Below are 26,405 nucleotides of genomic sequence, written 5' to 3'. Positions count from 1 at the left end.
GTAATGTTCACAAACGCACGGGCGACGGACAATGCGTCTGGCCAGCAGAGCTAGAGTCAACAAACCCTCTAAAACCTTCTTAACAAATGCAAGGGAGAGTAAAACTAAAAAACAACAACTGAAAACCAGTTATCCCTCGGTCTTAAATTTTGACTTGGCTACAATAGCAACTTAAATATTTTCAATAAACAGATGCATGTAAAGCGAAAAATAACGGAGGGCATGGTCTTAAAATGCTAGGTAGTGTAGGGACAAGAATTGTTTTTTGTTGTTTTTTTAAGTTCAGCAAAAACAGAAAACCAAGTCGTGAATGCTTACCATGAATTTTTTGTATATTGTTTAATTGGAATCAACACAAATAGATTTCAACAACTTAATAATGTAGGATATCTAGGGTAAAAAAACCCACTACGGTCGAGGCATTTTGCCAGGTAAGGTCAGATGGTCATAAACACAGGTATTTAAGGCCTAATACAAAGCCAGATGATGGGATATGTTGTTTAAGTTACCCTTCTCTCAATATACAGATCCTGGTTTTGAGTATCAATATAGGTGGCCACTGAAGTTGTCATCAGTGCTGGTTTCTGTCCACGAAATTAACTGGATCGTGTATGTTAGTTCAAAATGGAAAGGACATCAGGCGGTCAGAGAGCAGTTAGGCCCCTATCGCGTGGCTGTTCTGGTGCAGTTATGGGACTTATTTAAATCTACATTATTGGATTTGAAAGCAAAAAAGAGCAGTAATAAATCATAAGTATTTATTTAATAGCATTAAACATTGCAAGTAACACACACATTTACCTCAATAATATGAATGTCGACACATATCGTGGACAGAAAAAAAATCAACAAATGGTATAATCACTGTCAGGTGTATACAATACTGAAATCTTGTATAGGTTTCTGTAAGGATTAGTTCAAGCGTTTTAACTGTGGTAACCAGAATTTAGGCTTAAAACATTCAGCTTCAACCACAGTTTCCACAGTGAACACTTGAACCCGGCCATAACAATTTTGATCCAGTATTTGAAGATATTTACAACTTTCAACAATTCATACAATTTAAACACTGATTATCATGCCATACATTTTGAATTCTGCTGTATTTTTAACTGAATGACAAGTTGTAAACTGAAAACAAGAATTATTTAACCTATGGCTTAAGCAGTGTGTTGTCCACTTGTAAACATGAACTAGAGTATCTTTTTTTTTGCATATCTATATGGTTTTTAGAACAAGCTGCATTAATGCCATGTTAATTTTTGTTATAAATTACAATTAAAGTAGTTGGAAATTTACAAGCAAGAATAAAAAGCAACTTAGTAACGAAAAAAAATCCCTCGTTTATGATACTAATGATAGCAAAGTTCTTGATACTTTCTTAAATTTCCATGTTCAAAAATGAACACAACATTCAAAACTTAAAAATTAGTGTGTTTTTTATACTAGTATTTAATGATAGTTCATATCTTAAATCAACTATAGAGACACAATACAATCATGAAGTATGATTTGTAAGGTTGAAAATGACACCTGTTTACCAAGAGATGATCATTGTTGTATGAAGACAGCTGATGTAGGATAGTCAGGTCCAGGTATCTTGGCATATTAGACAGGTTTGTATAAAAGGTCACACAAACTAAAAGCAGTACAAAAGCCACTTACAAATCGGTCAAATTAAAGAAACAGTTAGTACCGATTATTGTCAGAACAAAACGTACAACAGTATGTTAACTATAATAGGGGCAGAAACTCGAATTACAGTGTATGCGATCTGTTATAACCAGATGCTTACTGTATGTTGAAAGGGATTGTATACACTCAATATGTTTTTACAGCAGTAACTGTTTAAATACCTAATCTGTCAACATATACAATTACGATGAAATTTCTTGCATTTTGCATTTATGTGGTGTAAACATTTACTATGTGTAACAATCTTAGAAACAGTTAAACCACTGTTTTGAAGAAAAATGAGAATGGTTGCAACTTTGTATTTCAATGTCAAGGCAACCAAGATTGACAGGCTAGTATCCGATAACTGCTTAAATTAACATTTCCAAAAGATTTAAATTATGTTTGCCATGTATCAACCAGATAATGATTTTGCCTTTATCTGTCATTAATGTAAAGGAAGTACCAGCCAGTACAGATTCTGTACAAGCCAGTAACGAAAGTACAAGCCAGTACAGATTCTGTACAAGCCAGTAACGAAAGTACCAGCCAGTACAGAATGTATAAGCCAGTACAGAATGTACAAGCCTGTACAGAATGCACAAGCCTGTACAGAATGCACAAGCCAGTTCAGAATGTAAAAGTCAGTACAGAATGCACAAGCCAGTACAGAATGTATAAGCCAGTACAGAATGTACAAGCCAGTACAGAATGCACAAGCCAGTTCAGAATGTAAAAGTCAGTACAGAATGCACAAGCCAGTACAGAATGTATAAGCCAGTACAGAATGTACAAGCCTGTACAGAATGTATAAGCCAGTTCAGAATGTAAAAGTCAGTACAGAATGTACAAGCCAGTACAGAATGTACAAGCCAGTACAGAATGCACAAGCCAGTTCAGAATGTAAAAGTCAGTACAGAATGCACAAGCCAGTACAGAATGTATAAGCCAGTACAGAATGTACAAGCCTGTACAGAATGCACAAGCCAGTTCAGAATGTAAAAGTCAGTACAGAATGTACAAGCCAGTACAGAATGCACAAGCCAGTACAGAATGCACAAGCCAGTACAGAATGCACAAGCCAGTTCAGAATGTAAAAGTCAGTACATAATGTACAAGCCAGTTAGCAAATACAGAACATAAAAGCCAGTACAGAACATACTAGCCAGTACAGAATCTACAAGCCAGTACAGAATGTACAAGCCAGTACAGAACATACTAGCCAGTACAGAATCTACAAGCCAGTACAGAATCTTCAAGCCAGTACAGAATGTACAAGCCAGTACAGAACATACAGGCCAGTACATAATGTACAAGCCAGTACAGAAAGTTCTTGCCAGTACAGAACATACAAGCCAGTAAAACATGTAAAAGCAAATTCAGAATGTACAAGGAAGAAAAGAAGGTACAAGCCAATGCAGAATGTATAACCAAGTAAAGAATGTACAAGCCAGTATAGAATGTACAAGCCAATACTGAATGTATTTGCTAAAGAATGTACAAGCCAGTCAAGAATGTACAAGCCAGTTTAGAATGTACAACTAACCTTGACATTAAGGACAAGAAGCATAAACTAACTACACAAGGTTTCCAATGATGTTAAACAACATCAACTCTGTTACATGTGTAATCCCGAAACAGCTATGAAAATAACAAAAACAAAAAAGTAAGAAATCAGAAATAAACAATACATTTACTATTATCACAGCGAGATATGCACTTACAGGTGTCATTATGTAGAAATATGAGCTGTATACATAACATTTACTATATATGTCATACATTTGTTTGGCATTTTCTTTTCAAACTAACAAGCACAGCAATGTCTGATTATCCAGCCATAGACAAATAATGGTATTTTAAATGTTTTGGATATCTGACCTCAAAACTACCATGATATATTTGCATCCATATTTCATCCACCCTATTTGATCCAAAAGTTTTTAACCTAACAATGGTTAAATAGCTGATAGATAAGTTAGATTAACACTATTGTAAAGAACTACTTAGGTTCTTAAGTACCACCTCTTTACGAAACAAGTGTGAAAAAGAGGTCTGTGAAAAACAGGTCGGTTTCCTAGAATTAAACCCATCTATAAATTTAACTATTGTATTGTATCATTATATAATTCTGAAAAATCAACTATTTTGATACAAAATGTCCGGCAATAAAGGGTGAAATTCCACATTTTGAACATTTTGATTAATATGTTCAATTTAAATTACTTAGATAAATGCAACATTTACTGATTCATAGAAAATGGACTTGTATTTTCTTTACAGCTGTTTTTGTTCAAATGGTCTCTGTATATGTATGGTATACATGATTCCAGCGCATTTACATAAATAACTGCAAAAATTGTATATAAATTGATTATTACAACACTCACTATTCACAGACAAAAACAGTTAATGAGACATGAATCTTACAAAGAGGTAATAAAAAATTCCATTGCAAAGTGAGGTTGTTTTATTAGTTCACAAACAAGAATGTGAAAAATATGATTTTGACATAAACAATTCCTTATAACTTTGGATAAACATACACCATCTTGTTTTTCAAGTATCAGAGCTGGTATGCAAAAACATCAAATGCCAGGGCTCAAGTTTAAAAACAGACGTGAACTAACTGAAAAATTAACTCGCAATTTTTTTAAGTTAACTCACAATTTTTTGTGATTTCATAATTATTCGTTTATTACATTTTAATTTCTGTGTCGTAAAAGATTACATTATAAAGGTATAACATTAGCATACAATTGATGAAGTCTGGTTTGGCAATTATTTGAGGCAGTCTGCACAAAATGTCTTGTAGACATTTCCATTTTTATCTTCATGGTTTGTTCATTTTACGTTGAGTTACTTCTCCCATATAGTTACAATATAGTTTTTCTAGATTGATTGGTCAGATTAACCATCACTATCAGCTGTTGTAGAAACCACTTTCAAATCATGCTCGAAAAAAAAACCCATGCTATTTCCAGCTTGCCATGATGATCAATCAATACTAGTCAACTACTGCCATCTAAGATTTGAACATGAAATACCAGTCTACCAGGAGAAAGCGCTAAAATAGTGAAAACATAATACCTTGTGAAAAAGTTATAATTTTATGCATGTTGGTGGGAAAATGAAAGTAGGCAAACAAAAGCTAACAAACAGAAACTGAAAGTTGCTTTTTTCCACAGCATTTTAGACTTCAAAAGTTTTTTGTATGAACCTTCAAAATTTACTTGTATTTTCCATTTATCACCAGCATTCACAAGTTTGTGAGTGCTTAATTTGAGCCCTGAATGAAAACATTTTAAATTGATCACTTTTTAAAAAAAAGTTCAATAATATAACAATTGTCAAACAAGCAAATAAGTTAACTATCTTTGAATTTGATACCGTTCTGATATGGCTAACATGATGTATTCAACAAGAACTGTGATAATGATACAATTATGCAACTGACAGCCTAGTTAACACATTCATGACCAAGCTACTCAGATTCCCTGTTGCATATCTTAACCTATATGTTAATTCCAAAACTTTTTTGTTAGTCTGCTTAATCTTAAGTTTCCTTTTTAATCAGCTTGGTTTATATTTTTTTAAAAAGACAACTAACACAAACCCCAAACAAAGATTTCTTTAGCAAACTATGAGAGCCACCCATACTGCATTTTGCATTTTAGTTTCTAGGCAGGATATGCAAGAGTTAATCTTTTACTTTACTTAAACTTGATGGTTCTCTTACTCTTTTATCTAAATAGCACATACAATACATATCTTAACAGGTTCATATACATTCTATTGTCAATAAAACAACTTGACTTATAGTCAAGCCGTTAATAAATAACCATGTTAAAGTAATAAAAATCCACCAGTACAAGGAAAATCAATTATATAAACATTTGAGGATACTATATAACCTATGACCGTCCCCTATTTCTTCATTCAGTGGGGAGGGGGTTCCCGATCAGACGCTTTTGTGGCTGGAAAATGCTTCACCATATTTCGTTTTGCAGTAGCAGGATTAATGGGGCCTTCCCTTTCCCGGCCCCCAGAACCAGGTCGCCCCGGCAACGGTTGTGGATTCTCCGTATCATATGCAGCACCCCCGCTGCGCCCGCCAACATTTAATGATAAATTATTCGACAGTTCCATATTCTGCATAAGACTGCTCTGTCGAACATTATGCAGTGACTGACTGTGGCGCTCACCTTGACTTTGGTACTGAACGGTACTTTGCCGAACTCGGCCACCAGAAATGCCGCTTGCACCTTTCCCATTTACAGCGGACACCACAGAAGAACCTAAGGCTTTCTGTTTTGTTCCAGTCAATGCTCTTTCCACTGGTTTTTGTCCTACGCTTTTATTCACAGCACTAGCTCCTGTTACCACAAAATGCGCCTCAGAACTAGAACTTTTACTACTAGCAAGCGGCACATTCTCCTTTTCCATGGCAGTAGCCCCCTCTATGTGGGCATTATCACTTTTGTCTGTCTCTTCATCCGGCTTTTCTGACTTTTCTGACGTCGCCTCTTGCAACTGGTCAGAGAGTAAGAGTTTATCAAGGTTTTCTAGCGTGGAATCAGGAAGGTTGGTTTGCTCGGTGAGCATAGAAAGGAGTAATTCCTGGATGAACAGGCTTCGACTGGAGCGTTCTCGTCTGCCAGCCTCCACATCCATTTCATCTATCACAGGCTCACTGCATCTGCAATGAAAGATTGTAACATCGTTAAAAAATTAAAGATTCAACATGCTGAAATATTGTGACAGTGTTAACAATTTTGTTAATGTTTACCAGATATATATGCAATATCTACAGATAGTCAATCAAATGCCAAATTTTGTTTGCGAGTGGTTCTTTAGGTATTCACAGTTGCGACCAACTAGTTAAAAATTTGCTAGCTGATGCTGCAGCCAAGTTTATGACAAAACCTTGACTAACTGACAAAGCTCCTGATAATCAGACACATATTCAATAAACTCTTAGTGACAAGTTGTTATTCAAAATAAATACATTAACATGTTTAACAAATACAAATTTTTAGTGATAAACCTTTACCTACTTCCTAAATAATGCATCGATAGAAAATACTGATTGTAACCATGTTATAAATAGCTGAAAATGCACAAATATTAAATGAGTGGTGAGTGCTAAAAGATTTACAGTGATTAACTATCGTCTCATTTTTAATAGGTAGAATTACCATGTTTTTTGCACCTTTCTTTCAAATTAAACACTCTATCCTTCACAAGCACCATTGTTTTCTATAATTATTCATCTTTTCCGGAAAATTAAAATTGTATTAGTTGTAGTATTATTTGGGAGTAAGAGTGCCTCTTTAAAAGTTCACTGATGCCAGTGAGCTCTTGATTTCTCAAAAGGTAGTGTAATAATTTGAACAGAAAACCTTTGACTTTCAACATTTATGCATACTGTCTTTTAAAACAAAGTTTAAGGTAAACATCCAGAACAGGTAAAAGTTATTTTCGCAGAACAACCTTGCCCTCAATAACCAAGAGTAAGGACTTGCCTGGCTAGAAGGTAGAGAGAGTTGGTTACAGCATTGTTGTTGTTGCCAGCAGTGTTGCTCCCTCCTGCCTCCCCCGATGCCACCACCCCTGCGGCTGTCGTCTTAGCCGCCTCAACCATCTGTCGACGCGGAGTCCTCTCCAACTGTTGTCTGTGGATGGAAATGCACATGGTTTGTAAAATAAAAGTAAAGGTTACCTACAGAAAGGCACCCACTCAGCAAGAACAGTGCAAGGGAAGGAAGATACTGATTGTACTATGTCTTGAACCAGGGGTTCTAACAGATGATAATTGTCAATCCTGGAAATCTGCCAGTTTTTTTTCAGCCCCATTCCCCTCCTCAATATGTATATATTAATCCCATTCCCAGGTAAAAAATCCCCTTTAAAAAAAAATAAAATGTTTTTTAAAGGAGCATTAACCTCTTAACATTCAGCAAATGTAGCAATATAGTGCCATTATGAATATGTCTATAGGTTAGTTGAGTAAAAGGTTTGGAAACAAGTTGTGCGCTATATGAATCATTTAAGTATTTTTCCCCACCAGTCCACCAATTCCTTAAAAGTGAAAAAAAACAATGCCTGGGCAAAGCAGTCAGGGGGTTAAGATGCTGTTTGAAATTCTTTTATATTAATTTCAAGGTACTTCCAGAATCCTTCTTTTTTAAGCAAAAAAGCAATCTTCACAGCTGTACAATGGTCGGAAGTAAAGAGGTCTCTATCCTGATTTCAGAATTATCCTCAACTTAGAACCCCTGTTACAACACTTAACATTTCAAAATAGGAAATCAACTAAGATTACTTCCTCATTATTGTAGGTAACTTTTTCAATATTGTGGAGTCAAGCCAGCAACAAATATATATTTAGAGTTTAAGACAGCTGGATAGAGGGCAGCTCTCTTCCATAGCTCTTTAGATAGAACTCTGATATATATATTAATAAATATATCAGTGTTTGTGCTTCCTTGCAATGGGCTTGATTTCTTTACAAAATAACTCAAATTACTTTTAACGTTATGAGTAACAATTGATATGAACAAAAAATGCTAAACTTTCACTACAAAAATTGAGAAAGCCTACAGATACTATTAAATTACATTGAATGTGAATATTACAACATGACGAAGACATTTGTGAAAACTATTATATATAAATAAAATAAAAACATAAAACCAGTGTTCTCAACAAGAAAAGACAGACGGCCAAAACAACTCTTCATATAGATTTTGACCGATTCAAATTTGTGAACAAGCTCAAAATATCACTGAGTGAAGTGATTTTTTTTCTTAAAGCTTATTTCCGTATGACTATTAGGTTTCAGCCATTTTTTTAGAAAAAGCCCAGTACTGTATGTTCACAGTAATTAAATCGAACAAACAACAAAATCAAGATTACCGTATTATATCATGCATAGGACGCACTTTTTTACCCTCAATTCTCGTCTTAAAAATTGCCTGCGTCCTTTCTATGCTATTAGAATTTCATCTGTTTTTTTCCAAGTCCATTTCAGGTCGAAAATATCGGACCGGGGAAGAACGCGGTAATAGTAAGTATCTGTACTGCGTCACCGAAGAGAACAACTGACATAGGTAAAATCACGCAAGTTAACACACGCAGAAATATATTGAATGTTTACTTTAAAATGATTTATTGAGAAATAAATTGAAAACAAACATGAGTGTTTGCTTTTTTATAAAAGGGACGCTACTCACAAAAACTCGATGTGAGTCAGCACTTTAACTGGATTGAGTTATAACGGCAACGGAAAATTGGGAGACGAGGTAAATATCAATTAATTGTGTTCATGATTTTAATGTTTCGATATTTTACAAAACATTTTGGTTGTATGCTACTGTTTTAAAAAATTAATAAAGGAATGTGCATAATGCAAAGTAGCATTATTGTCACTATCAAATCTTTTCAAATGTGCGAATGTGTGAAAAACACCCGCTGTCTGTCATTAGAAAAACATCAATAGAACAAACTATTGCGATGGTAATTCCGTATGGTTGTTTGTTCGCACTTAACCCGATGTGCCTTCCGCTGGCAAGGCTAATTACCGACATGCATTAATTATGCCAACATGCTTTAATCCGTGCAGCGACAAGCCTTATCAAAACAATCAATAGTTTTGACAATACACAGTTTTGTTGCGATTGCAACAGTTGCAACGGTTGACTGTCATTAAGAAGGCATGTCGGGACTATTGCAACGGTTGCAACGGTTGACTGTCAGTCGGGACTATTACGGGACTATTACGGCATTTGTATAAGTCTTATAATATGCGTGAATGTTCTCAAAATATCAAGACATATATCATTGTTGTGTATGCTAAATTACGACGATAATTATCGAAATACACAAGACAGTTATCGAAATATGCCTTATATACAATTTTTTGGTTGTCTTTTACTTCAATATATGTTATAAATTCTTTACCAACCTCAATTTTTCGGCTCCGATTTTGACATTTTTTCGCTGCGTCCTATCTTTAATATTAAGGGTTTTTACCCGTTTTCTCAACTATTTTTTTGCCTGCGTCCTATCTATGCTAGCGTCCTATACATGATATAATACGGTATGTAAAAGCCCGTGCTAGATTTTGGCGTGTGCTTATCTCTATCTCAGATGTTTTGGCCTGTTCAAGCAACTCTTATTGAGAACACTGTATGACTGACTTTGCAGACCTAGTTGACTGTAACTGCATCTCTAGTTGCTGCAACTGGGAGGTTACGCTCTGGGCTGCAGCCGCCCTACTCCGAACACTTGACAACTGAGAGAGAAGCTCAGCTATGGGGTCCATAGCCTCCCTGCCGCTGGGGGAGAGGCCGGTTAGAGAGGCTCCGCTGGTTCCAGAAAAGTGCATGTTGGTGGCTCGACGTGTTCTGGCTCCACCCACCCCTCGGCCAGGGTGTGGTATTCTACGTACGTGACGAATCCCTGTTGGTTCATCGTATACACAGTTAAGGAGTCAAACATGAAGTGTCAAAGGTAACTTATTTAACTTTTAGGGACCAGGACAGGGTTTTCCAACTGTGTATTGGTACTACAATAAAAGTCCTTAGCAGACAAATCAGTCCCGAATGGACCTAACAGGCCAAGAAATAGGGGGATTAGCAAAGACCCCCCTGTATGTTAACAAGGTTTTCCCTCGGTATTTTTAGCTGGAGGTCCTTTGACTGTCATGGTTAATACACATATATAAAAGGGGTCTCTGGTAATAACGTGGTAAGAATTAAAGCAAGGTCCAAATGAAGTCCCTAGCTTGAAAACTGAGTCAGAGACTTGTTTTCCACATCAGAAAAATCCTTGTGTTATTTAAGAGCTTACATATGGCCTATTAATATTCATGGAATCATGAAGTATTGGTGATTTTAATATCTCCCCCAAATTAAAAAAAAAATTCTTTAATGTGATTCAAGATTATAAAACTGTGCAACAATATCACCAAGGCTAAATTTATATAAAAAACCATTAATTCAGATAAACTTCATCAAACATTTATGATATGAATGCCAAGTAAATGATAAAAGGATATGAATTCTCTAGGAGCACGGTGCTCTAAAGTAAGGTGAGCGGCGAAGTCGTCAGTCACATGGTTGGGGTCTCCGCCAGGCAGTGATGCACAGATTGGACATACCTACAAAAAATGACACACAGTGGGTTACAGTTTAACAAAGTCTCAATGCTAAGTCATACATGGAGGAAGGCCAAAAATTTGAAAAATAACTGACCAACTTTAGCCAACCTCCAGTTTAAGGCAGGTTTTTAAAAGGACAGTATACATGCTGGAAAAGAGGGACAGGCGGCTAGGGAAAAAGGGCAAAATATATTTCTAAAGATTTTTCACATTATGACTTTGACAAAAAATGGTATGAAATGTGTTTAGTTGAAGGAATGTTCAAATATAACTGACAAATATGTCAAGTTTGTATGTATTTATAATTATACAAGATTTATTCTGGTTTCCATGAGGGCCGTACAGTACTACCACAACAGGACAGGATGCAGAACCCTTCCAGAATTCTTTAGCTAAAACCTTATTTAAACACACAATGACTTTACATAACAGGAATGGTAAATCACTTCTTAATTATATTTACCACTTCTATTGAGGTATCTGCATGATCTGCAGTGACATGTTCCTGCAGTAATGCCTCCGTATATCCCATCTTGGTGCAGTATGGACACGAAAATGCCTGTGGTTGCTCTGCAGTTATAGCTTCCCCTCCGTAAAATATATCTGCGAAAGGAAAAGCAGCATTTCATTTTTTAAGTCCCTATCAAATCAATTTATAAACAAAGCTAAAATTCCTACATAAAATAAGCTGGTGATATATATTATAATACAAGTACCCAAAACAGGATTCATATCAGTCAATGCTTCTTAAGACTCTCCTTCCCTGTATCTTTCTTTCGAAGTTGGCACCTTCCAGGCCAAATTATGGCCTAGCTGGTAATTTTAATATACAGCACATTGTTTGCCATAACAACTTTATTGGAAAAATAAATGAGTAATCCAGGCATATAATGCATTTAACTTAACACCTGTTTTAACACACCTTAGCTTGTTTTGACAGACATTTTGAATATACCGTGTTACTAATGACATCATGACTATAAATGGTGAACAGTCGGTATATAACAGGGGTTTCAATAAGACCCAAAATCAGGATTTTTTTAAAATTCATGAATTTTCATAGAATTTGTAGGTAAAGTAGCATGTTTGATGCACAACTCAAAATGTTTATTTTTATGTTTATTGTTTATATTCAACCATACCAAGAGTGGGAGGGGTCCACCCCTGTCACAAGGGGGGGTTGTGGGGTTGTCTTGTAGAATGTTTTGTTATCATACCAATTTAAATCATTTTCAAAATTAAAATTTGTCTTTTTGTCTGTGGTAATATGACTGTACTTGTCTGGAGTCTTCTTTAGTGCAATGTCTCATTTTTCTTCTAAAATTCATGTAAAATAAAAAAATAAACCCAGACAGTTAAGCATTTGAAACAATTATACTGGCCTAAATACACAAAAAAAGTATGTAGGTGACGAATTTTAGTTGGTACGATCGGGATTGGGTACGAATGTTACATTCAGCCAGGCTGTTATTCAATTGTCTTTGGTAAAGTTATGCTTAATATGTTGATGTTTTAGAATAAAATGACAATAAAAATCACTGCCCTTGCTTAAAGAAACACTTATACAGCATAGAACATTGATAAAATAACTCCGAAAATTGTTCCGACAAAATTGCGGTTTTGGCGAATTTTGATATGATCGTAGACATGATAGATAAACGCGACATAAGCATCAAAATATTTTTGGGGGGTTACAAAGAAATGTTCATCATGACTATTTCACAAATACACTTTCAAAACATTTAGTGATAAATTGATGCATTTCATTGTGTTAGCGCCAGCTTTCCTATGTCTACAAATCGGCAGTGACTGTCTGCTTCAAGTCAACAATATTTAAAATAGCGAGTCTCATCTGTACAATACAATTATCAATTATTTTACAAGGTTAAATAGTGTTTGACAACATTTTTCAACATCCCTTCGCATTTTCTATAGGATTTTACGAACTTTCATCTTTGAATGAACGAGTTCTCATTGTATATTCTGATTGGCTGACATTCAATAGCTCCGCCTCCTGGCGATATTTCACTAATTGGCTCTTCCTAATTATCGGATTAGAAGATGACCGTTTATGAATACACAGGTCATCTGCTCATTACAAACAATAAGCTGTCATAAATTATGAAACGTACAAGGCATATGGGAAGATGAAAGGGCAATACGCCATATTTTAAGCAGTCAATGGTGCACAGCATATGAAAACGTCTGGTCTCATTAAAAGAGGCGTACAAGGCTATAAAAAGTTATTTTCATAACGCCCGGGGTCAAATTCTGTGACGTTTTTGGTGATTTTCCAGATGTATAATACGTCTACGTCCGCTTATTGAAACCCCTGATATAACAGTCATCGTAATTAAACTTTTGTATAAACAAGTCCGAATTCTTATATTATTGCTTGGCATCAAGTTTTGGAAAAGCCCTGCTATATAAACTCCAGAACTTAAGTAAGCCCTGAAAGCATTTAACCAGTGCTTGGCTTGTGCTAATTTTGACCACTGATATAAAACTTTAAAACTATAATAGACATGAAAATCACAACTATATTTTTACCAAAGTCTGATCTGGTAATAATACACTGCACAGAATGATCATTGGTGTGGCGGGTGGAGGTAGCCCCTGATTCATAGCATGTGGCGCAGAGGTCATAATCATAGCAAACCAAACATTTGTATCGCTTTCCTCGGAAGTTACTCTTCAAACATGAATCACAGCTGACACCTGGAAGATTGGAGAAAATTCAAGTTGTATGAAATATGATAAAGATTAAATTAAGCATGTAACAACATGCAATGTTAATCAGGAAAAAAACAAATAATTTTTTTATTAAATAACTATTCTATAACAAATAAAAAATGATAACACTCATCTTTAAATATTTAATAGAAAGAAACTATTGCACGAATGTCAGATCAGGTTTTGAGGTGATTGTCAACAGCATAATTTGAATTTTCAAAAGTTAAATGGTCATTACAAAGCATGGCATTTCTTTCAGCAAGACTAACTTCCTTGTTTGCATTCAACGAAAGTTAAATTATTTGAAAATGAAAGTACCCTCCTTCAGTAGAGATCACCATACTGCTAACATAAAATGACAAGGCACTTCTCTTATCATCATTTCAACAGCAGATTATCCTTTTTACAACAGTTGTTTTAACAAGAAGGTAAGAAGAATTGTGCGCTGAGGGTAAAAATCCCACTGTCATAACAACACTAATGTCTGCCATTTTCCGGGATTCACCACCACCTTGAAACTCACCATCATGTCGGGACATTCTAGCCTCCACTGGCTCAGACGAACTAAAATATTAAGAGTATATGTATTTTCAAGTCAGTAACATTACAAAAATTCGTATTAAGAATGGTGATTTGTTCAATTTAAGAGTAAGTCGTCGTTTTCTTTGGAGTTTGTGGCTACTTTTTCTGTTCTGATGGAGGAAATATGACGTCACGTGAAACTACGTTTTGGGTTCGAGAACAAATCCTTTTCAATAATTTTTAAGTATCAAGTTAAAGTGTTGTTTTTATATTTATTAATTTAGAAAATAATCGACGAAAATTGCCTTTAATTGACGTTTAGTAAAAAGTAATGAAATAAATTTATCTTTCAGACGCTTGCGAAAGTGTAAAACAATCGTCTGCGCGAAGAGTGATCGATCGGTCAAGGTCAATTTATATTCCAAACCATGGCTTTAGCAGGACGAATTCTGGTTTACGGTGGAAAAGGAGCTCTTGGATCGGTCATTGTCTCATCATTTAAAGCGAAAAATTATGTAAGAGTAATATGGTTGTGTTTGTAGAAGCTGTCATTTCACATAACTTTTCAGATTTTCTTAATTTATGTGTCCATATGACAAAACCCTTTAAAATCAAAGTACTGTAAGTCATATTGGCAGGTGGTTCTTTCTCAGAATGCCTGGAGAAAGGCTGAATGTGGATTGGAGTGATATGAGATTTCCACAAGATTGAGGTCTGAGTTGGGCAAAAGTTCTTAAAACACAGCATTAATACTTTTAATAAGAAGTGCAGTATGATCAGCTGTAGAAGAAGCAAGACGTACTTTGATAAACTGCTTAATAAAGACCTCACGTGTTCTTTTGCTAAAGTTAATGGTAAGCTAGGTTTGGTCTAAGTAATAATAGGGAATACTTTAAATATTTTGGTAAAATATTCTTAAAAGCAGACGGTTGAGGGGTTTCATATTGCTAATTGTATTGATCTGTTTTGCAAAGAAGCGTTCATGGTCCTGTTTGTCACGAAGAGAAGTAGCAGAAAAAATATGTTTCTAAGAACAAATAAAGCATTCTAAGTACTGAACACCAAATCCACATAAACTCAAGTATTTAAAAAGCTCTTTAAATAATTATAGACCTCTTCAATTCAATTAAAGATTGTGTGTGCTGCGAATGTGCCTTCATAGTAAAACATTCCGTTATAGACAGAAGTACGTTCATAGGTATGTTTACTTGGTTGGTAAAATGCAAATTAGCAAAGCCCGGTCTCCATGTACATTGAGAATTTACTGTATAAAAAGACCAGTTGACCGCTTCAGCGTTGAGCATGCTTTTCTCTGTTGGCCTTCTTTGACATCGCACGTTACAATAGCTCCCATTGAATTAATGATAGCATTGTTTGAATGAGTGATATCTCCAATCATTAAGAGAGCTCTAAAAATCAAATAAAGATATTCATGGGAAATAGTGAGTTTTGAATCACATGTCATCATGTATGAGTATAAAATCTTATAAATGAGTGTTTATGCAAATGTACATATGTATAGACATTTGATTAAAAACTTTATGGATAAATGTGAATTCTGTAGGTCTACATACCTATGTAGATGTGTATCAGACATTCTATAAGAAACTTTTGTGAGCCCAACATCATATGCTTAATCACTGCATAAATTTTGTCACTAAGAATGCCAATTAATTCATTCATGTGTGTATTTGTCCTATATTTGTCTAACAGTGGGTTGGCTCCATTGATCTCGTGCCCAATGAACAGGCAGATGGAAATGTTGTTGTAAAGCCAGGCGACTCATGGACTGAACAGGAGGAAGATATCACAAAGAATGTGGAGACGCTTCTTGGGGATAACAAACTGGATGCTGTGCTATGTGTTGCTGGTGGTTGGGCTGGTGGAAATGCAGCTAATAAAGGTCAGTATTAACAGTATGACACAGTTTTTTTTCTGAGAATAGTTAATTTTTGCTCTAAAAATCATTTATTTTCACAATTTTTTGTTTCATTAACAATTTATTATGACTAAAATAAAGACCAGTTAAATATTGTGTATACCGGTAATAGTGATATGCCACGTGACTACATGTGTAGTATCATACTTATTAAAAATAAAAAATTCCTTAGCACTCAAATAATTCTTAATTATCAACTCATCTTGCTACGTTCAACTGTATGTGTACAATTTCAGCATTCGTAAAGAATGCGGATGCCATGTGGAAGCAGAGCGTATGGACATCATCGATCGCAGCTAGCCTGGCAGCCAAGCACCTGCGGGATGGTGGTATCGTTACACTTCCCGGAGCCCAGCCCGCACTAGAAGGCACACCAGGTCAGTTTTTTAACTGAATTTGATTTTAAGTTTATCTGTTGTTTTTTTAAGAAAAAAGTTTACTTCTTGTCCTAGCCTTGGTGATGCCAGTGTAGTCATTGTAAACATGGTACACATTTTACCACTGAGAAGACAATGCGGTTAAGCAAGGTTAATAATCTGGCTTTGATACATGTTAAGTAATGCCCCTTGGCAAGCTAAATACAATAGATAAGAATTTTCATCTGGCCATGGCCTTGTTTTTAATAACTTAAGAAAACAGAATAGGGAGGAAACACAGAGTCATGTTTGTATTTTAACAAACTAAAACTACACTGCACAAAACATGTTGCTTATGTCAATTATCAGCAAATATTGTATGCTCACTGAAGCCTGTCCCACTATTTCTTGTCCGACTTATTCGCAGCATCCACCGGCTTATGGCTATATGTCTATTTTTAGTGTAGCATAGGTCCATTAATATCCAGGCTATTTCTCGGCAAGTACCGGCTTGAATTCAATGAAACTTTACAGGAAACTTCACTTACGGAAGGGTGTTGTGCATATTATCGGCATGATCCGGCTCAATGATTCATCACAGAGTAATGGCCCTTTTAATTTCTATATATAATCTCGCAGCAACTACTTACTTTTACTCAATTAACATTTACAATATGATGTGCAAATTTTCAGCATATTCTTGTGCGAACATATTTCACTGAGTTATGGACCTTTTAATTTCTATTAAAGGTGATATAGGTCTATACATATCTGGGCTCTTTCTCAGCAACTTCTGGCTTGAATTTAATGAAACATTATGGGAAGCTTTACTTACAACAGAATATGCACATTCCGGCTTGTTGATTTTTCACCGAACTTGTTCCCTCCTTTTTTACAGAACTTGTTACCCTCCATGGGAAGCAAACATCCTTTCCAATGTTAACGCTGTTAATTACATATATTGTTTGTAGGTATGATTGGCTATGGAATGGCTAAAGCAGCCATTCATCAGCTGGTCAAGAGTCTTGCTGGAGAAAACAGTGGTCTGCCTGCCAATGCTTCTGCTGTGGCCATTCTTCCGTAAGTCAATCATACAAAGTTGTGTAGTGAAATTGATTGTAAATTTTGTGATTTTTTTTACATTTATTGAAGTGTATTAAAGAAAAATGAATTAATAAGTGTTGGTGATTTTCATACAAATGCACACTACCTGCTAATTAATGCCTGGAATAATGCCACTAGCATAAGTCTGAACTGAGAACAAGCAAAACACAGTTTACATTTATCAAAATTATAAATTACATCAAATAATCATAATGTTTAGTGGTAGATCTAGTTTGATTGGAGATTGCATTTTTTTTTTTTTTACTAACTCAGAAGTATCCTGTATTCCATCCTTATCTGTCTTTTTCTCTTCTTGGATTTTCTGGTGCATTCACATCGCAATGAGGGCGTGGGGAACTCCCTTGGAAAAGTTACATGCTACATTAAATAGTCAATAGCCAATGCAGCCTTGTCTGAGATCAGTGGTCTTGCTCTAAAGAGAGTAGCCTTTCCTACTTTCATGTGCTTCGGAACCATAAATATTAATTGCAGCTTTCACAGAAACTTTGCTCAGAAATGTCTGGCATATATCCCACCAAACATGGGTGTAATTTTCCCTCTGTTGGTATAGAAATTAAATGTTTAAGTCACACGGGTGATGCAGCAGGTCAAGCTGTAATATAGGTGAAGGCAGACCTTGTAAACTCCAAGACTAAGTACTTGTCTATTTCAGAGTGACATTGGATACTCCGATGAACAGGAAATGGATGCCAGATGCAGACCACACCACCTGGACACCACTAGAGTTTATTGCAGAGTAAGCACTGTTGTGAAATCATCTATATAAGGTCGAGAGTCAAAGAAGCTGTTTTTATTTTCTTCAAAGATTGCTGTTTTTATTTTCTTCAAAGATTGTATCTTCAACTTTAATAGTTGTGGCCTCAGTCAATGGTTTTATTTACTGCAAATGGGTATTAAAAGTTTCAGGAAGGTTAAATGTGTGAGATTTTAGCCAATGGTCTTCTTGGAGCAGAGTGAAAAATTAATTAATTAATTGTTTACCAATGTTATAATATTATGCTGTTGCTAATTTTAAACCTTGCTATTTTGGTCAAAACCAACATTAAAATAGCTACAGTACCTTTTTAAGATTTATGAAGTTTGAAAGAAAAATGGTCACAGTGCATATTCCAAATAATGCAGTTTTATTGTCATTATGGAAACTTTTCATAGCATTTTAAGCTGTTTTTCCGAAAAAAAGTCAAGGTATCATCATAGCCTTGGTGTCTTTGGTATCAGCCTTGTTGAGCATAAACTACAACATTAGCCATAACTTTCATTATTATATGGAAATTGGTACACATGTTGCTGGAGACAATACACACATGTATAGCAATGTCTAAAACTTGGACCAGACTGCAAAACAACAACAGACAGGCGTTGCCTCCCCACAGTACTCATGTTAATCGTTATCTTACTGCTTTCCAGATCATTTGCCAAATGGATCAGCAATGAGGGTCGTCCAAAGAGCGGCAGCTTGGTCCAGCTTATTACCAAAGACAATAAGACTGAGCTCATTATTGTCTAGACATTCCTCACAAGCAGCTTGTTTTTCTTGGTGAAGGGTTTTTGTCGAATTGAGTACATATTATATGTTAAGACTGTCAAGATATTAGATATGTTGTTGTGAGCAGTTTATGTGAAGATAACATCTATTATATCAATAGTGTTAAAAATCAAATTTATTGTACCTAAGTCATATTGTGTTAGCCAGCCGCATGAAATAATTATATGCCTTTTTAGCTGATTTTTTTTTTTGAGGGGGGGGGGAGGCAATTTATTGTCATAGCTTGAATGTTGTCTGACAGCATAGACATGCAAAGACTTTAAATTTAGGCATTACTGAAAAACCATTCAAGATACTGAAATGAACCGTTGTATTCATTTTTTAGAAAAAACACACACATTTTCAGCAAGGCCCACAACTCTTGCTCTTTGTTATGTTATGCCCCTCTATGAGTTGAAAAAAAGTCATGAAGAAAACAACTTTGCCAAAACATTATAACCATTCAAGATATTCACATGAAACTTGTTACTGGATATAAACTGCACATGTATAGAAATGCCTATTACTCTGGTTTTAATAATCGTCAGGTAGTGGCCCTAGAATGTTTGAAAAAGTCATGCAAAAACTTCACTTTGGCCATAACTTAAATACCATTCAAGATATTCACATGAAATTGTGTATACTTATTACCAATGAGACTGTGCACATGTGTTGCAAGGCCCAGAACTCTGGCTTTTATAATTTTCAAGTTGTGCCCCTTAGTATTTGGGCTCTGCAATGTTTTTAACTTGGCTGTAACTTAATAACCATTGAAGATGTTAGCATGAAACTTTGTTTACATATTACAAATGAGAATGTGCACATTTATAGCAAGTCCCAGAACTCTTGCTTCTATAAGTGTTGAGTGATGCCCCTTATTGACTTAAAAGAACAGAAGAGCGTGGGCATTCCATCCGCTACACTCATGTTTTAAATTATTAGTGCCAAATATCATTCAAGTGTTGTTTTAAATGGTGACTTATATGCATTTCGACTGGTCAGTCCATATATACATGTGTATGAAATCATGCAAAGGAAATAAGTAACATTCCACTTTTGATATATTTGATATACTTTTATGTATTAAGACATGTTTACGGTACTAATGAATGCTAATCATTGCACTTCCTGTCATCAAAGTTTTTGTATACATTTTTTTTTTAGATATTTTTTTCATGGTGGGTAAAATGGGGTTTGGTTTAAACCATTGTCACACTAAATACCAGAAAGCATTTTGAATAAGATTTGGCTGCATTTTATTGTCACTGTAATCAACAGTTTTTGTAATTTATGTCAAGTATATACATGTATGGTAAAGTACCACTAATCAATTAAGCCTAAAATATGAACAGTTTAAAAATAAAAAAGTACTTTAAATGTTGTACTAGAATAAGTGACTTTAACCATGTAACTTGTTGTCATACATTTGTTCTACCGTATTTTAAGTGATGTTAGTTTCTGTAAATTTAGAAATTTAGGAAATAGAGATATATAAATATACAGTGTAGCATTCCATTCTTCATGCAAGATAATCTGATTTCATATGAGTATAGTGTTTAAATATATGAAAATAGAGACATAATTATGTTGAAGTTTTCTATGGATATTTAAGATCATGAATGCCCTGGATTGTTGTTATGGTATGTTAACCAGTAACAAGTACGGTTTTTATACCCGTTAACCTTTTTTTACCTTTGATCTCAGGACTTACGCATTTGATATTTTTTTCTTGGGAACCAAAAGTTATGTGTACATCAAGGCATACTTGAGAATGCCTAGGTACGCCCCTGGTCAAGGTGCTTGTTTTTGCTGATGGAAATTGATTTTATGTGCAAAGATTATAAATACATTTAAAGTTTTCATGTTTTTTTTTAAATTCTCATGGGATACATCCTAGGTTTTTATTTTTCATGGTTCAAAATTCAGTTCATTTTCTATTTTTTAATGTTTTACTCATAAACAATGTACTCACATATAATTCAAGTTTTCTTTTGATGTTGTTTGCTAATTTAATCTCATATTTCAATGCTCAATTATTTACATGACATGACATTATTTTGGTTCTAATCGCATAACTATATTTACCCAAAAGCTAAGACATCTCCACATATGGATTTGTAAATTACAAATTTTAGCTTGTCTCTTTTTGGAATATTTGGAACATTCTTTTAGTTATGACCAATGTTTAAAGTTTGTGGCAATATTCCAAATATTCAAATGAAACTTGGTACACATGTTGCCAGAGACAAGATGTAAACATTCGTAAAAAATAAATTTCTCTTACTTTTATAACTGCTGAATTATGCCTATTTTATTGAGATTCATATTGTTTGTTCAGGTATATCAAAGCTTGCCACAACATTATTTATTATTATTAGTAATTAATTAAGGTGCTTACCTACATACATGTAGCTACTTAGAAAATAGTTTTCTCCAGAACTTTCAATGTTTGATGAAAATTTAGATTAGTCATTTTAGCACTTTTAAGTTTTGTTCAATTTTATATATTGGCCATAAAAACTGTATGTAATATACAGATATAAAATTATTTTATATCATGCGTCTAGTCAACTCATTTCATGCCAGAGACTATCTTTTACAGATTAACCTAAATGTTTGTTTTTGGATGTAAATGCATTCTTGTTTGTTTAATTTGTACTGGTATAACAGTACCATGCTATCATCAGCAAATGCAAGCAGAGGAAGGGTAGACTGTGCCTTTCTTGTGGCCTTGTCATGTAGATTAACTGTTGTACAGGTAGACTGGTACCATGCTATCATCAGCAAATGCATGCAGAGGAAGGGTAGACTGTGCCTTTCTTGTAGATTAACTGTTGTACAGACAGATATACACTCAACAAATTAATTAAGGGTCACCTTTGCAATTTTAGAATTAATAATATAGACAAGGATCATAAGGATTAGGATTTATCCTAAAGTCAGGGTTGAGAGTGTTTATTTTTAGAATTATTATATTATACTTGTACCTTTAAAAGTTCAACAGGGATCAAAGCCCCTTAACCCTTCGGTGGTCTTTGATTCCTCATGCTGAAAGTAAATTTTAAGGATTGTGATTTTATGTCCATTATCATTACTGTGTAGAACAACTGGCATCTCCCAAAAGCCTTATTAGAAAGGCTGCTTACTGAGAAACATTATGCCAATAATGTACAAGTTTGTAAGAAGGGGTATATGTGAACGTTTTAATATAATCTGAATGTGAACTGAAGTTGTTTTAATGAGTGATCCATAGTTAATCTTGTTTAGGGTAATATGTTATGTGTACCTGTATGTTTATATGATAAAGAAACATGGTTTTCTAGACTGCTGAACATTTTAATCAAAAAAAGACTTTTGGGTATCATTAATATTGCTGTAGATCAGTATGTATAAGATAATATATAACATACATTGACCTGAAAAAAATATGTTATTACATACATGTAGAAAAATAGTTTACAAGTCTATGTTTGTACATATTGCACAGTGGTAATTCAGTTAATTAAAATGCAAATTTACTTTTTGTAAAAGCCCTCTAATAACCTTATCTTCAGGGGTCTAAGAGTCTGGGAATTATCCTGAAATCAGAATTGAGAGCTTTAGACATCAGACTATTGTACAGTTGTTCTTTTGCACGGAAAATTGCATCAAAAACAGTAAGAAGTACCTTGAAATGAATATATTTAGATGACTTTATGAAGCAATTTGGAAAGGGTCGCAGCTTCTGGCAAGAATCCCTCCTACTTAAACAGACTCAGACTATTTTTTTAGGGTTGACAATTATCAGCTGTAATTACCAGCTGTAATTACCCTGCATCCTGTGTAAATAGACTGGCTTAGCTTAAGAAACAAGAACTTGAACTGAGCAAGATAAAGCATGTACATGTATATGTAATATGTTCATGTCAGATCATCCAAAAGTTGCATATTAAAACTTAAATAACGGAGGCTACCAGAATTCTTCACAATTAAGCTGAAGAGAAGTTTTTACTATTTTTCTTTATCAACGTATAAAACAATTAGTGATGTTTATGTACATTATCAGGTAGTGTGTAATATTAAAATGTTTTAATATTGTTGTGTAAAAATATGCTAACCAAATTGTTTTGAATAAACCTTATTTGAAATTAAAACAAGATTTATTAATGGTATAAGCGCAAATGAGAACAAATATAGTACAAAAACCAGTGTGGTAGTCATTGCAATGGAAACTACAGGGACACGCCCAATAGTTTAAGATATGCAAGGCCAAATGCCACGGTTAAAATTACACATGCACATGACACAGTCTACATAGATGGAAACAACAGGGCCAAGCCCAACGCTTATGATTGTTTTTAACTTTGCAAGGATCAAATGCCACCAATAAAGATACACAACAATAGTCCACAGTTCACAATGGTGACAACTACAGGTCATGTCAAAGGCTGTGATCTGTTTTAACTACAAGGATCAAATGCCACCAATTAAGAAACACAAGAACCAAACACAGTCCACAGTAGTTGAAACTACAGTCACAACCACAGAAGTTGTGAAGAAACGATCAAATGCCACGGGCAAATATATGATGAGCAAGACCACAAAACGTAGTCGACACTTGACGATGCTCTTTGGACAAGCCCTAGAGTTTAAATCTGTTTTAATTATGCAAGAACCAAATACAATGGCCAGAGATAATCAGCAAGGGACAGCGCAACAGAAAAGTATGTCCACAACGATTGAAACTACATGGCACATTCCCAGAAGCTGTTATCATTTTTTTTTACTGTGCACGTATCAACTGTCACGGGAAAATGGTAATAAGTAAGACAAAGGCAAAACACGGTCCACAATATTGGAAACTAAAGGCACAAGCCCGAAAGTTGTTATCTTTGCAGGAGTGCAAGGATCAAATGCCACGCTGATGCTTCTCAGCAAGGGTAAAACAACAACAAATCACGGTACACAACAATGAATATCACAGGGACTAACTCAAAAGCTGTGACCATTTTTAACTGTGCAAGGATCGAATGGAACGTCCTCATATATAACCGGCAAGGACATACATACAACATCTTCTGATATGTTCGGATCGCAATTCATCGCATAACAATACACATGAAAACTATTGATCGTGTTATTGTTTGTATTGTGTCAGCAGGTCCCGTAAAATATAAGTCAACATATTAGAAAATGTTAATTTATTATATTTTAAATGTATTGTTGTCAGAAGTGTTTCAATTTAACGTTTAAAAGTGATTTCAAGTGGTTGATCTTTTCCCGCGTTATTGTGACGTCATTTGAAAAAATGTTTCCGGTTACAGTCGGGTCGTTCTGTATACATAATGGGTAAGAAAGGATTCATGAATGTTTTTCTTAAATGAAATGATGTATTTTTTTAACAATTCTTGAATGGAATAAGGAACTATTGGTGTAAATATAAGTAATGAATTGCGGCGTTAATGACATCAACCCCGCAATTCATTCCTTAATTATATTAGTTTTGTCAAAATGTATATCTAATTTCCATTGTGTGCAATATTCGTTAAAAGTTTAAAGCACGTGCGATCCTCCTCTGTGTTTGCAAAAACTACAGTGTCATCAGCATATCATAATATAACAATCAGTTTTATATACATTTCGAAATTGTCTTCAGATAGGACTAAACTTATGTCATTTTTAGCAATAAATAATTCTCCGTTTAAAAACAGAGAAAAAAATATCGGTGAAAGATTTTCGCCTTGGCGTACACCTCTAGCACAGGGGAAAGCACTTTGACATCTAAACAAACATTTGGAAATTCAGCTTAAACATGCTCATTTGCATCAACGTTATTAGCATTTAAAATAAGTTTTTAAAGATATCGAAAAATACATCAAGGCTAACATCATCACTCTTATGTCTAGTGTTTAAACTGTTAATCTAATTCCAATTATCTTTTAGGGATTTACTACGCATATCTCTTTTAAGTGCTCCCTATGTTTTCAATTCCGTGACTGGACTAGATCATGTTTTGTATCAGTGTTCTCTACATATATACGTTTATACTTTATAGGCATGAGACTTATTTCTAGATGACCTACATTCATTATTAAACCTTATATTATTTTTTCTACTAGTATTCTTACTTTTAAGAGGGTTATTTGTATCAATGAAGTCTGTTTCAACGGAATTGACTAGTTCATCTAGTTTAGTTTTATCTAGATTGTCATCACTCCTATATTCTCCATAGCATCGTCTATAGTATGCATATTGTAATGGCCCTGTCAGTATGCAGGTTACTCACCTGGACATTTACTTGCCATCTTTTTGTGGAACTAATATACAGTAATGAGATATATTTAAAGACTATGCTATGTTTTGTAAATTTTCACTTACCTTAGGTCATGTCTGTTTAAATTCCATCCGATCATTTTATTTATGTTGCTATATGTACATACAATAGGGGTTCTCCACCCACCTTACATATACGTGTTGAATGTATTTAAACTGATAAGTATAACTGTTTCATCTTCTTCTTAACTAGATAAACATAATTTATTCGTAGTTTTCTGTAATAATCATTAATATTTTGAGCCAATTCGCTAATGCTCGATTTTATGTCTTGAATTTGTATTTTTAATATTGTAAACAAACTTTCATGGCTGCCGGGCCGCCCGGTGGGCATTGTGAGTACCACCCTACCGACCTTCTGTTCTGTGAAGGCGGTCCTCCGGTCCTTCGTTGATTGGTCAGAGTTTCACCGGCCCTCGTACGTTTCACCGGTCCGGCCGACATTAGACAGTTCTGATCGCGTGGGCATCTCCCGTTCTCTTTAAAAACAGCGTTTCTTTTGGGATCAGCAGTTAGAGTTTTTAGCTTAGCTTGACCTTAGATGTCGGATAGCTCGTTTGGGTTAGGTTAAAACCGTATGTTTGAGCTTGACTTTTGACGTCAGATAGCTCGTTTGGGTTTGAGAACACCCGTAAATCTGATTGGTCTAGTAGTTTGACCTTACGTATATAACAAGTTGTTTTAACGATAAATTGATAGTTGATTGTTACTAAAATGTAGTAAAGTGAGAGCCCATGTAACTTAAATTGTAATCTTGTGACTATATACATGTGTTTGATGTTCATGATTCGAAGATATAAGAAATCATTATAAACCGTTAATCTTTCAACTCGGTGTTCGTTGTGTTTCAACATCTCCCTGACTTTTAAGGAAGTTTTGCCTTGGCTGCGTAGGTCGTTATATCAGTTTTGATATTATTAACAAGTTATTGTTTCTTGTCTCATTATCCCATTTACGGTTTTTTCTCCCCACTTGCATCGTTATCAGATGTGTTCAATGTTTATGTGACTAATTTAAAATTGAGACGACAATGGACATCATAGATAAGACGACAAT

General features: G+C 34.8%; 2 protein-coding genes across 3 annotated transcripts; one reads left to right on the top strand and one right to left on the bottom strand.

Moving 5' to 3' along the window:
* Nucleotides 1-744: 744 nt before the first annotated feature.
* On the bottom strand, nucleotides 745-14,275 carry LOC128211477 (E3 ubiquitin-protein ligase KCMF1-like). Of its 2 annotated transcripts, none has more exons than XM_052916303.1 (7): nucleotides 14,094-14,275; nucleotides 13,388-13,555; nucleotides 11,301-11,440; nucleotides 10,737-10,837; nucleotides 9,876-10,151; nucleotides 7,200-7,349; nucleotides 745-6,373 (listed from the first exon to the last, which is right to left on the bottom strand). In XM_052916303.1, the coding sequence occupies exons 1-7, from the start codon at nucleotides 14,107-14,109 to the stop codon at nucleotides 5,614-5,616; spliced, it is 1,611 nt and encodes a 536-aa protein (XP_052772263.1). In that variant the 5' UTR covers nucleotides 14,110-14,275; the 3' UTR covers nucleotides 745-5,613. The 2 variants fall into 2 exon arrangements, with proteins under 2 accessions (XP_052772263.1, XP_052772264.1); XM_052916304.1 differs by having other exon boundaries at nucleotides 9,885-10,151.
* A 202-nt stretch (nucleotides 14,276-14,477) lies between these two features.
* LOC128211981 (dihydropteridine reductase-like) lies at nucleotides 14,478-23,164 on the top strand. The gene is made up of 6 exons (XM_052917187.1): nucleotides 14,478-14,607; nucleotides 15,806-15,995; nucleotides 16,268-16,408; nucleotides 17,359-17,467; nucleotides 18,165-18,248; nucleotides 18,920-23,164. Exons 1-6 carry the CDS (start codon nucleotides 14,521-14,523, stop codon nucleotides 19,017-19,019), a joined length of 711 nt encoding a protein of 236 aa, XP_052773147.1. The 5' UTR covers nucleotides 14,478-14,520; the 3' UTR covers nucleotides 19,020-23,164.
* Nucleotides 23,165-26,405: the final 3,241 nt, after the last annotated feature.

Source organism: Mya arenaria, chromosome 12 (genome assembly GCF_026914265.1).
Source record: "Mya arenaria isolate MELC-2E11 chromosome 12, ASM2691426v1".
In the NCBI taxonomy this organism is placed as follows: Eukaryota; Metazoa; Mollusca; class Bivalvia; order Myida; family Myidae; genus Mya; species Mya arenaria.
This window is presented reverse-complemented; position numbering and strand designations above follow the sequence as displayed.